Source organism: Neltuma alba, unplaced genomic scaffold (genome assembly GCF_004799145.2).
Source record: "Neltuma alba isolate B1F8T4 unplaced genomic scaffold, ASM479914v2 tig00011850_pilon, whole genome shotgun sequence".
Classification (NCBI taxonomy): Eukaryota; Viridiplantae; Streptophyta; class Magnoliopsida; order Fabales; family Fabaceae; genus Neltuma; species Neltuma alba.
Window position 1 is genome coordinate 839,209 of NW_021636455.1, and position 12,834 is coordinate 852,042.

General features: G+C 36.5%; 2 protein-coding genes across 2 annotated transcripts; one reads left to right on the forward strand and one right to left on the reverse strand.

Moving 5' to 3' along the window:
• Positions 1 to 1,273: 1,273 nt before the first annotated feature.
• On the reverse strand, positions 1,274 to 2,194 carry LOC114718561 (oil body-associated protein 1A-like). Its single transcript, XM_028903917.1, has 3 exons — positions 2,064 to 2,194; positions 1,569 to 1,972; positions 1,274 to 1,461 (listed from the first exon to the last, which is right to left on the reverse strand). Exons 1-3 carry the CDS (start codon positions 2,192 to 2,194, stop codon positions 1,274 to 1,276), a joined length of 723 nt encoding a protein of 240 aa, XP_028759750.1.
• Positions 2,195 to 6,665: 4,471 nt separating this feature from the next.
• On the forward strand, positions 6,666 to 12,000 carry LOC114718568 (MACPF domain-containing protein At4g24290-like). The gene is made up of 7 exons (XM_028903925.1): positions 6,666 to 7,328; positions 8,372 to 8,610; positions 9,519 to 9,720; positions 9,801 to 9,878; positions 9,966 to 10,149; positions 10,547 to 10,713; positions 11,025 to 12,000. Exons 1-7 carry the CDS (start codon positions 7,074 to 7,076, stop codon positions 11,727 to 11,729), a joined length of 1,830 nt encoding a protein of 609 aa, XP_028759758.1. The 5' UTR covers positions 6,666 to 7,073; the 3' UTR covers positions 11,730 to 12,000.
• The last annotated feature ends 834 nt before the right edge of the window (positions 12,001 to 12,834 follow it).

Below are 12,834 nucleotides of genomic sequence, written 5' to 3' on the forward strand. Positions count from 1 at the left end.
AATTAAGGAAACAAAGGGTTAGTGGACAAAGTGGGGAAGATCCCAAGACAACACAACCACATATCACCCTTTTATTTTATTTTCAGTGTTTCATGTTTTGGCACTATGAATAGTTACCAAATGTATTACATCCTTACCTAAGGGACTATTTTGTGACTATAATTTGATCTGAGTTTAGTTCCATGGCCAACTCTATCTCCATTTTTCTATCTTACCTTTATCAAAGAACTAGACATGTTTTCCTAGAAGCACTATGAATAATATGCTTGCTATCAATTTATATATATATATATTAGTATAATGTTGATATTGATTACAGGGAAGGGTGTCTTAACAAGCAAGTTACATACTACTCCGTCCCTTATTATAAGATCTTTTTAATTAAGAGGATGTTTGGGTAACCTTAGAAATACTTTTTCACAAGTCGAGATAAACTCATCTATATATTTACTTCGTATACCGTAAAAGTACTTTTAAAATTAGGGTTTTGTTTCTACTCAAACACCTTCTAAATTGCGCAGTTTAAAAGAATAGTTAAAATTAGTTAAAAACAATTAATAGATGACAAATACAATTTTTTCCCAAATATACCTCTACATATAAATACGTAGACGTGAAAGAGTAATAGTGAGATAAATAAAGAAAAAGACTGTATTAAATGCATTAAATTAGAGATAAAATAGGTAATAATGCATTAAATGTTCAGACAAACTCAAAAGGAATCTTATAAAAAGAGATAAACCTATTTAAAAAATTAGATCTTATAATAAAGGACGGAAAGAGTATATATAACAACCATACAAATAGTGACTCGTGGGGAGCGCAGCACTGATGTGCAGAATACGGTATACATGTCAAAATATTAAAACTAGATATCTTTTCATCTAATGTACGACAGAGAAATAAAATCGGTGATCCTTATTCGGGTCTAGGAGCGGATCCGCAATATCAGTAGCAGCAAATCTCGTGGCCGTGTCTCTTGGTGCTGAGACTGAAACAGAAGAATGACTTGACTCATAATAGGCAACAAAACGCGATATACATATGTGTGTGTATTTGGATCCAGTACCCATGGCAATGTATATATGTCGGGACATTATTACTATAGAAGACGAAGCTTTTTAACAGGAATGATCATCAGGTGCACAGTACATATCAGTTTGAGAGCAGAGAGGAGAACCATCTAATGGGACATGAAAATTCACAAGTCTGGTGCATTATTATATATATAGATATAGAAATAGCAGAACCAGTGGTTGACGAGATACATTAATCATACGAAGACCCTGGCCGCGCCAGGGGGGAGAACATCGTCAGGGCTCAATGGGACCTCCCTCAATACAGTCTTAAGGCCCTTCCCTCCTGCATTTGCTAGAGGATGGACTCCATGAACAAGCCCTGGAATGTACTCTCTCTTCTCTCTCTCCTTCTTGAAGTCAACCCCAAAACGCTGTCCAACATCTGCATTAATTAAGTCATGCGTGAATGATTTGCAAGCAAGCACAGATTAAAGCAGAAGATATGTGCAAATAGATAGATGGCAATGTTGTAATAAGGAAGGAAGGTACTATGGAGGAGGTCTTGATCAATCTGGCCGTCTCTTGTGAAAGCCATCATAAGCTGAGGCAGGCCAAATGGGAGAGGGTGACCCTTATCGACTTGCCAGAAATGGTAGGTTTTGCCATAAGTCTTGCTCAGAATTTCCATTTCGTGGAGCTCGATAGGTCGTGGCAGTCTGGGCATGAACAGTATGGCTCCCTTGACCTCGAAGAGGTGAGAGTGCCAGAGCTTCTTCTCCTCGTCCGGCAGCGTCAAGAAGATATGCTCCGGTACGATATACTCCACCCCAATCAACCTGCTTGTTTTCTCAGGCCCATCGAAGATCAGGCACTGCCTCACCTCCTCGTTCAGGTGGCCGCAGAAGTGGTGCGCCTCCACTTGCCGGGTCATGTCATCGGCGTAAAAATGGAACCTTCACCAATCAAAGAATGATGAGTAGTAGCATATACACTGGAATTGAAATATTACTGATGAAAGAGAGAATAAATGATCATAATACGTACGCGCAAAGGTGTTGGTGAATGTTGTTGACGGGGGCGAAGCTTTGGATGGCGGAAGTGGCGGTCTCGAGGAGCGAGGTGCCGGTGGCGGTGGGTTCACCGGGGACTTGCGAGTCGTTGTTGGGCGCTGCCATATTGTCAAAACTCTGGGCATGGACGAGGAGGAGAGAGATGGCAAGAAAGATTTAATAGGCGGGAGATTGATTAATGCATGGGGAAGCTAGCTGTGAGCTGGAGGCGATGGCATTGGGATGGCATGCACTTTCACGCGTGGCAGAGGCCACATGCTTACGTGCCTTTTCTCCGTCAATATCTGGGATTTAGTAAAACCATAATACGGCACCATGCATCCAGTCCACACACACATTCAATGCCTACTTTAAAATCACGATTATAAATATTTATAAACACATTTTATTATATGTATTTATCAATATATTTTATGTAAATTAAAATAAAATTTTTTTCATATATTTACCTCATATTTTATAATTACGATTAAAAAAACTACTTATAAATCATTCCACACCGACATTAAATCTGATTTGACCTTAATGCGAATCCATCAATCCAATTTAAATATGTGTTGGATGACTTGTAAGAATTGAGAAGCAGCACAATGAGATGGAGCGCTCCTTTGTGGAGTAGTCTCTTAAACTTATAGAACTGTTCGTGAAAATGTTATAAGGATAAAAATAAAGAAAGAGATCAATTTTAAACAACTAGCTTATTACGCAAGAAAATTTCTAAAATTTTTAATCCACACTTCACTTATAAAATTACTGAATACTTAGCACCTTCAAATAAATTACTCAAAATGTGAATTTTTGTGTCTGCGCTTAATTAAAAAATATGAAGGAAGATGATTTTTTTTACACGTCAGCTGTGCAGGGGGATCTGCTGTGATGCACAGATCAGATGCCAACTCCTTTATGCATCTAATAATGGTTATTATTAATACTCATATATCCTTTTTACCATAAAATTTTTTTTAATGAAAACTTACGAGCCGCATAATAAATATATAAAGAAATTAATATTGTCGGGATAGCATATTTTGATATTTCTGCACATTCAGGTAGGTTAACCAACCGCGCGAATATAATTAAATAAAAATACGTACAAATGTGAAAGATGGGACGATTGATTTGAAATCCGCCTCCGTCTCGCCCCCACGGGGCAAAAACAATCACTCGCAAAAGTCCCATCTATGTTGACATTTTGACTTTTGTCCGTACCTCCCTGGTCCATTATTTTTCTTTTTTTGTATGCTTGATTGAATCATATTTGTATTTTAAATTTGTTTAAGTAAACGGCAATTTATTTTTCTTTACGCTCCAACAAATAAGGAATAGGTGATTTTTCATCAAATTATAAAATCTAAATAACAAAAAGTTATTATTTGCTTAATTAAAAAATAGAAATACAGTTATTAAATGATTGTTATAAAAATATAACAGCTACCATTTAAAAACACTCTTCAATAACAAAAAACTTTAAAAATAAATAAATAATCCAGATAATTCATTTGACCAAGATGAGAGAAAATTAAGAGGTCCTCTGGAGTACTGGTGGTTCAAATGTCACAAGTTTGATTTTGGACTTTGGTCAAGAAAAAGTGAAAAACAACAGGGAGGAAGAGGTGAAGATTTTCTGATTTGGGGTGTGTTTGGATGAAATCAAACCGTGGTTTGGAAAAGTGATTCTGGAAAATAGATTCTGGGGAGAATAGATTCTGTGAAGAATAGATTTTGTAAAAAAGTGATTCTGAGAAGTGAGAGTGTTTGGATAGTTGTTATCAGAAACACTTTTTATATATACAAATTACTAAAAAAAAGACATAAGTTAATATGATAATTACAAAAAAAATAGATTCTATGATATATTTTAATTTGAAGGAATAAAATTGTTAATAATATATTTTTTACCAACATAATTAATAATACATAAGACAATATAATTAATAAATAATTAATATGTATATATATTTATAAAATATAATATTAAATATGTTCATAAAAAATATGTTTATAATAAAAATAACAAGATACATATCTTATAGGCTCTTACACTCTCCTTTTTTTCTCCAAAAACAAAAATTTTTTGCTTTTTCTAAAATCATAGTTTTGACCCAAAACCATGGTTTTGATTTTTAGGTGGGTGTTTGGGTGACTTAATCTCCAAACCATGGTTTAGGTCCCCAAATCATGATTTGGGGTGTCACCCAAACACACCCCAAGGTCATGTCAAAGCAATCAAGGAGGGTCAAACAACATGTGTAGGACTTTTGGTCCTTGGAACATGTATTGGGATAATTAAATAAATGGACTCCCGATGAATAAGTAGTGTACAGATAACCCATTAATAGTATATCAGAAAATTTTCATTTTAAAATAATATTAATTTTAATTAGCTTATGCATGTACTTTTCGATTTAATTATTGCTCCCTTTTTTTATGTTTGAAGAGATATCACTATAGTGCTCCCATAATTTAGGGTCCTAAAGGGTGAGATGCTATATAATATTATAAGCATAAAGTTATTACTGAGTGTGAGTGGTAACTTTAACATATACGATTTGGCTAGTAAAGATCCACATCACATCACAATTCCACAAGAGGGAAAAAAAAAACACAAATCCAGAAAAGTGTTCAAATTTAAATAATATATTTCCTAAAGCAAAATTCGAAGACATGTTGAGATAGAGAATAAATAAAACCACGCATTCCCGTTACCCATTTTTAAAATTTAAGAAACTAAAATTAAAATGAAAACAATCTAAAAAGACTAAAATTAAACTGAGGACCAAAATAATTACACATGACTCTCACAACGCATCACACATATAAAATATGGGCAGATGTGAAATGGACAACCATTATTTGATGTGCACTCACATCTCACCTCCACAGAAGCAAATCAAGGCATTCACATCTCACAAATTACACTGACGTTCTTTTATTTGAGTATTGTAAACACTCATTTTGTCCGAGCCTACTAAATAACAGACAAAACATTAAAAATAATAAAAAATGATAATAGAAAAATTCTTCCTGATTATTTTTTAGAGGCCAGATTTGAAAAATTCCCTAAAAACAAAAATCAATCAAGAATACCTTTCTCACGTGCAATTGATTTCCAAACCTACTCTATTTTTATAGATAGTCTTTTACAAACAAGTTTTTAAAATTACTTTTCTAAAATTTTGATAGCGTGCATGTTCAGAATTAGAAGACCACGCAGATTGAGCAAAGATTGGGACGTCAAAGCAAAGAATCGGTAAATGAGGTCAAAGAGCGTGCATGTTCAGACTTTCCAGTTTATATTGCCGGGGCCAGGGGACATGTGCCTGTGCAGTTAGGTAACTAGCTAATCCCTGTGCTTCCCATTTTTTATCCCTCTTTCTCTGAAAAAAAAACTATAAAAAGAATCTAAAATGTCCAAAAATGTTTTAATATTTTTCACACCTAGTCACAATTATTTTAAATTTTTTTATGCGGCATCAAGTTTGGAAAGCAAGTTATCCTATTACTCACTTCCCAAATAACGCTAAATTCTTAATTCCTCATTTACTCTTGTTTTTTTTTTTTGATACACCTCATTTACCCTTGTTATGCTAAGACATTGAAGATTTGAAATTATAAGCAGCATTGATCTCGTAATCTTTTATTCCTAAAAAAGGTTTTATACAACTAGAATATAATGTTGTTGAAGAATGTTGCAAACTTTTCAAAGGATATAATCAATCAGATCCACCTTAAATTTATATCTAACACATCAGAACATATGCACACGCACAAAGCAGGAGAGAGAGGAAAAAGCGTAGAATAAGTTTGCGCTTGTTTGAAATTATTTATGAATAGCTTTTTAATCATAATTTACAGAACACGAGATAAATACGTAAAGAAAGTTTTGTTTTGATTTACGTAACAAATGTCTATAAGCACTTAGATAAGCAAGAAATGGGCTACAAAGATGAGGGCCAACCTATTCTAACTTAAATTTATATTTCCGGTTTTTAATATAAGAACTAATTGACTAATTTAAGTAGATTAAGGAAACTAGTTAAGTTAGTTATTTGTAATAAGTAAATATTGTTTTTTTAAAAATATCCTTGCTAATCAAGTGTATTGGTTAAAATTATCATTATTATAAAGATTATATTAAAAAATAGATAAATATAAAATACAAAATGAATTGAGATGTTATATTTAAAATAAAAAAATTAACAAGCTCTCATGTTAACTATAGGAAGTAGTAAATAAGAGCATATATTATCACAGAAAGAGAGAGAAAAAAAGGTGCAGTTTTTTAATTGTAATTTATAAAATATAAGATAAATATGTAAAAAAAAATTTAAACTCATGTAAAATTTGTTTATAAGCATTTAGATAATCAAAACGAGGCGTACTGTGCCAGCCTGTTCCACGGAAGGCATGGCAACAGACGGGTTTGGATTGCACGCGCTTAAGTTCGACCCGTGTCTTTTTAGTTTTTTTTCAAAGACGAGTATATTAATTAATGCGATACTCTAATGGCAGAGTAGCTTGTAAAAGATGGAACGGAGTAGGTAAGCCAAGGGCAAACAAAGTTGACTGCCATCCTTTCAAATTCATAAATTCTGTTCCCAGCCCCTCTGTCCCAGTCAACACCTTGCGGCGGATCCTCTTCTCATCAACCTTCTCCTTCCGCGAACCTTCATAGGATTCGCCCTCCTTTCTCTTTCTCACTTTGGATAAATATTTCATACAGCCTACGCTTCGCTGCAAATGTTTGTCTTCTTCCTCAATCCTGGTCTTCGAGTACAAGCTAACCCACCCTCAATCAAGGACCTTAATGTTGCTTTATAATTGCAGTCTTTGGTGGCAACCCCTTTGGTCAGAAGACTCCATACTCGGTGAAACCGTCATTTTCAACCCTAACAATTAAAACTTTTGCTTATAAAGCCTGCCCTGTCTCCGCCTCCTCTTTATTCATTTTGTTGATTTTGCTCGTGGGTGTTTGCTGTTCGCGATGGGGGAGAGTGCGCAGTTGCCCATTGAGATGAGAGCATTGGAGTGTCTCGGTAAAGGGTTTGATCTGACCAGTGATTTCCGATTGAAATTTGCCAAGGGAATCGAAGGCGGGAGGTTGGTCGAGCTGGACGAAGTGAACAAAAGGGACATTTTGATTCCTGGGGGAGCTACCATTAAAGGAGTTTCTGAAGATATCCGGTGTGACAAAGGGGATCGAATCCGCTTCAAGTCCGATGTACTTGAATTCAACCAGGTGGGCATCTCTCTTTCATTCCTCTTTAGATTTCGAGTCGATGCAGGTTCATTTAACGTGCTATTTTGATTCTAACATATCTTAAGAAGATAATGCTATTGATGAACAATGTTTGAAAGCAAATCGTAAGGCATAATATTGCGGAGGAATTGAAGTTACTTACGCTCGAGTTCTGCAGTTGCATTTCAGGCGTTTAGTGTAGCCTATACTTTCTCAGACAGGTTTAGCTTAGAGGCAACTTGAACGGCTGCACTTCTTTTAATTTTTATTGTTAACTTGTTCTGGAGGAATAATCAAATTTGCAAGTTTACTAAGGCTTCCTCCTTCTTATATGTCGGCGAAAGTTTCCTCTGTAGTCTTTCGTGGGTCTTTTGGATTCCTTCCTTCGTAATTTTACGTATCCAATCATACGAGTCTCACTATCGCATGGGTTGGGTCTTTATTTGTTGAATCCTTGTTTCTCATGAATATGGTATGCTAGGGGAATCATTATTTCTGGACAGGAAAGTTGTTTGCCACTTGACATATTTTAATACCACATGAGAAATAGCCTCTGTAGCTTTAAGTGCTATGCATAAGAAGCGGATCTTCATAAAATTGCATAACTTGCTATCTGGGTTCTGGAACTAAGGGTCAGAACTCTCACCATAGGCAAGCCAAGTACCGCGGGTGACTTAAATGCCTAGTAAATTTGAAAAGTAAAATTGAAGAATAGTTTGTATTATACAAAGAGAGTAAAAATTAGACGAGGCTGATCTTGAGTGGACAGGAAAAGTGTATATATATAAAATAAGCTTAGATTTGTGTGAGTTAAAAATCTGCAATTGCCTTCCGCATATCCTCCCTCAGAGAATTTTAAAATAGACCCTGTGAAATGCATTAGATAAAGGTGGCCTCCTCTGAAACAACATGTCCATATTACCATAAATAAAATAAATTTCTATGCAATGTCTGATCTTCCTCCCTTGCAAATCCCTGTTCCCTATCAGATAAATTTTCTTCTGTTTCTAAAAAAGCATTGCATGTGGCTTTCTTCCTTGCAGATGTCTGAGTTACTTAATCAAAAGTCAGCAGTACAAGGAAAAATTCCCTCGGGCTATTTCAATGCTCTCTTTGATTTAAGTGGCGATTGGTTTCGTGATGCTGCTGACACCAAATATCTTGCTTTTGATGGTTATTTCATTTCACTGTACTATATGCACTTAATAGCTTCTCCACTTGTCCTGCGAGAGGAAGTAAAGAAGTCTGTTCCATCTCAATGGGATCCAGCTTCCTTGTCTAGGTAAACCTAACACCATCTCAATCTTTGATTAATAGACAAATGAAGGGATTTTTGCGTATATTGTGTGAGTTAATAACATATTTATACTTGCACTGGATTCTCATGAAGCAGGTTCACATTTTTTGGTTTTAACTTCTCACCATTATGATTAATATGAGATGTAAAAACTTAGTCGTGCAATTCTTAAGTCATGAATAATGACTTTTCGTTTTCAGGCTCCGTATAGTGTGTGGGTGTCTAGTTTGCCTAAATTGCATAGAACTTTCATGAACTTTGGAGCACGTACAAATAACCCACTTAATCTAAAGTTTGATGGTGAAAATCCAACTTTGTGTAAGCAGTCCTCTTGCTGTTAGGTAATCATATATTTTAGTGGCGAAAGCGTGGCACATCAGTTAAAAAGAATTCAAACTTTATTTTGTATATGTAACTTCTTAAACTCTCCAATATGCATGGATTATCCGTTCAACTTTAGGTTATTGCACATAAACCTCGCTATATGTCATGCTTTTGCTAGCGAAAGGACTAATGTCAAGGGCATTATTTACCTTAACTTGAAAGTTTAAGGGATTCATGATCAAATTTTGAAAGTAATAGAGTAGCCTGCCCATCACATGGCCATGGGCCAAAATTTAGGAGTTTAGGAGCTGGACAATGATTTGGTAATGAGGAACCAACTGATATAAAATCTTATATAGTACAGTTTGAACATAACATTTAACAGCATCTTTTAGACAAAGTCTTTGCAAGCATCCAGTTGATGTGAAATGGTGCATATGTGAGTGAAATATGAACTTTCTTTAAGAGCTGAATAATCTAGTTGGATATAGTAACTGATGTTCGTATCAGTTGAGGATTGTGATTTCCAGTTGATGAATATGATGGTGCTGATCAATTTTGTTAGTCAGGTTCATTCGGACATACGGCACTCACATAATAGTAGGTATGGCTGTTGGAGGGCAAGATGTGATCCTTGTTAAACAAAAACACTCTTCAAAACTTCCTCCTGGTGATCTCAGAAGGTGTTTAGAAGATCTAGGAGATTATATGTTTTCAGATAGAAGAAGCCCTTCCCTACTACAGAGGAAGACAGCAGATGGAAAGCATAAAGTACGATTCATAATCTTATCTAGTTCTTAATCTAATGTACAGGTGACTTGCCTATTGATATGAGTTCTATATTCGTGTAGGTTCCTGAAGTCTTCAATCGTGTGATGCAATCCAGCACAATGCATTTCACCGGTATTTCTGAAACATCTAGCAAAGATGTAAGCCGGAAAAAAATGGAAATTCTTATTTTCACAATGAATAAAAGTTCTGGGCTATGATGCTTATCTTGATTTATTTTGTAACAGGGCCTCACTATTATCTGCTCGAAAAGAGGAGGAGATGTTCTTAAGCCCAGTCACTCAAATTGGCTCCAGACAGTGCCTTCTAATCCTGAAGCAATTCTCTTCAAATTTGTTCCCATATCCTCACTTCTGGCAGGGATTCCTGGGAGCGGTTATCTTAGTCATGCAATCAATTTGTATTTGCGATGTACGTTGTTGTTCTTAAATTCAACAATAATTGTATTATCTGCTACTTTCTTCTATATATTTTCCAGCCTTGGCTATTCAATGAATAAATGTAGTTACTAATGTCATCATTTGTTGCATAGTACTCCAGTGGTCCAATTGTTGAATAAATTGAGACATGTAATAATTTCTATAGGAAGGAAAAGAAGTGTTTCGTAAAACATTGTTTATTCATAAATTTTCCTGTTACTTAGCACTTAAATGCTTTTTGGCAGATAAGTCTTCATTAGACATACTTTTTATTTTTCCATACATATAAGCTCCCAATATTATCATTTGTTGCAGTGCATTGTTTCTTCAAATTTTCCCTGTTAAAGGTACACGACATAAAACTTCATTCATTCACTTAATTTTTGCAGATAAGCCTACTCCTGAAGATTTACAATACTTCTTAGAATTTCAAATTCCCAGGCAATGGGCTCCCATGTTTTGTGAGCTGCCTCTCAGGCATCAATGGAGAAAGAGCTCATCATCTTCCCTTCAATTTACTTTCATGGGCCCCAAACTTCATGTCAGCCCTGCCCAGGTAAAACATAAAAACCTCCACTTGAGCATGCAGGCATTGCATTATTGGTGTTCTTTTTGCGGTGGATGTTTATATTTCAGTTTTCTGTAATTCTCTTTTGTCTGGACTTTGCCGAGCTTAGATTTTGAAAAATGAGGTTATAAATCTCGAGGTTTTTAGCAGTTACCATAGACTTAAATCTTTTGTTGGCCTGGGCAACTCACTTCATGATGAGTTGCATAGCCTTCCAGGAACTCATGCCTTCCTTTTTACATTACTTCATTTATTCTTGACATCTCTTGTTGACTATGGTATATTCCACAAAATGCCAGGTATTAAGTGAAGAAAAACCTGTAGTTGGCCTCCGCTTGTACTTAGAGGGCAGAAAATGTGACAGGCTAGCAATACATGTACAGCATCTTTCAAGCCTCCCTAACACTATGGTCTTCTCCTCAAGTAACCCAGCCATGAGCAGGCCGTCTATGTGGCGAGGTTCTGATGATCATGAATCCAGTGACCAATTCCTGGAGCGAGTCAGATGGAAGAGATTCTCAAATGTGTGCACGTCTGTAGTAAAGCACGATCCTAACTGGTTGCATGGTTCTAGTGGCGTTTATATTGTGATTGGTGCTCAACTCTTTATCAAAGGGAGTTGGCCAAGAAATGTGCTTCATCTGCGACTTCTCTTCACTCATATTCCAAACTGCAGTATCCGAAAGACAGAGTGGACCACAGCACCAGAGGCTTCAAGGAAATCATCTTTCCTGACAAACATCAGCACGACTTTCACATTCACACAACAGAATAATACAGGTCCCCGGAAGCAGGCTCCAGCTGTACTTAATTCTGGTGTTTATCCTGATGGTCCGCCTGTGCCAGTTCGCTCTGGTAAACTGCTTAAATATGTGGAGACATCTGAGGTTGTGCGAGGTCCACATGATGCTCCTGGACATTGGCTGGTAACAGCTGCTAAGCTAGTGGTTGAGGGTGGTAAAATAGGATTGCTGGTAAAGTTTGCATTGTTAGACTATTGGTGAGGCCAGGGTGCTATGCTGTATAGAGGGAGAAGTGTTGGTAATTGTCCCTTTTCCTTGGTTCATTTTGTTTAATTTTTTTTTATTATAAAAATACAGAAGACATGTACATATGCTCCAAAATGTCTTTGTATAGGGCAATACAGAAGGGAGTGGCAGCTGAGATAGGATAATAGAAAATTAAATTGCGGCAATTCTGCCAATTCTGCCTTTGGGTGGCGTTGATAGGTTCTTGTTTCATCAATTTTAATAATGAGAGATGGTATTTAACCAATGTCTGAGCCGGCGCTTTCTCTTCAAGATAAGAGATTGATCTAAACAGAGCTATATTCCATACATAACTCAATTTGATGCAAGCAAATTCGAGAAGAGAAATTGTGTAAAGGAATGGGGGAAGCAGTTATAACTAGAGTTAACCTTAACAAGGGTTCTTCCTAGTTATCTTCTGAGGGGCAAAATTCCCATTTTTTGGAATTTTCAAATAGGGGAACGATGATTAGGTCTCAAAAATGTAATTTATTAATCTGAAAGATGAGTTGCAAATGTAAATTGTTAGAAAGCCCCTGATTATCTCCCTTGATTCTCTCTATTAATTGCCCATGATATTAGCTAGAATATATATTTCCTGATTTAGTGTGATATTGCAATATATGTAATTTATGACTGATTGATTCTGGAGGGATATTTTTTCTCATCCGGACTCTATATATTGTAACCCAATCATATGGAATAAGATATGAGCATGAAATATTCAGCAAAATAAACATGGTATCAGAGCGTAGGGTTCCACCTGAACCCAGAAAATTTTGTGCGTTGCTGCCGTGAGATAGAGAGAGAGAACGCAAGGAGAGAGAGAGTGAGACGTCCCAGATCTGAAGCCAGGAGCAGACCGTGGACGACACCGCCCCTCCAGTCCTCACCGGCGTCCTCAGATCGGCGCAACCCTTGAACGCGACGTCGAACGGAGCTGCGCGTGAAGCACACGCGCCGTCACAAGTTCCGCGCGTGAAGCCCACGCGCCGCCACTGCCCCTGCGCGTGAATGCACGCACCGCCACCGGAAAAAAGCAACAGTACCTCCCAGAGATCCAAAAAATGAACCCATCAGA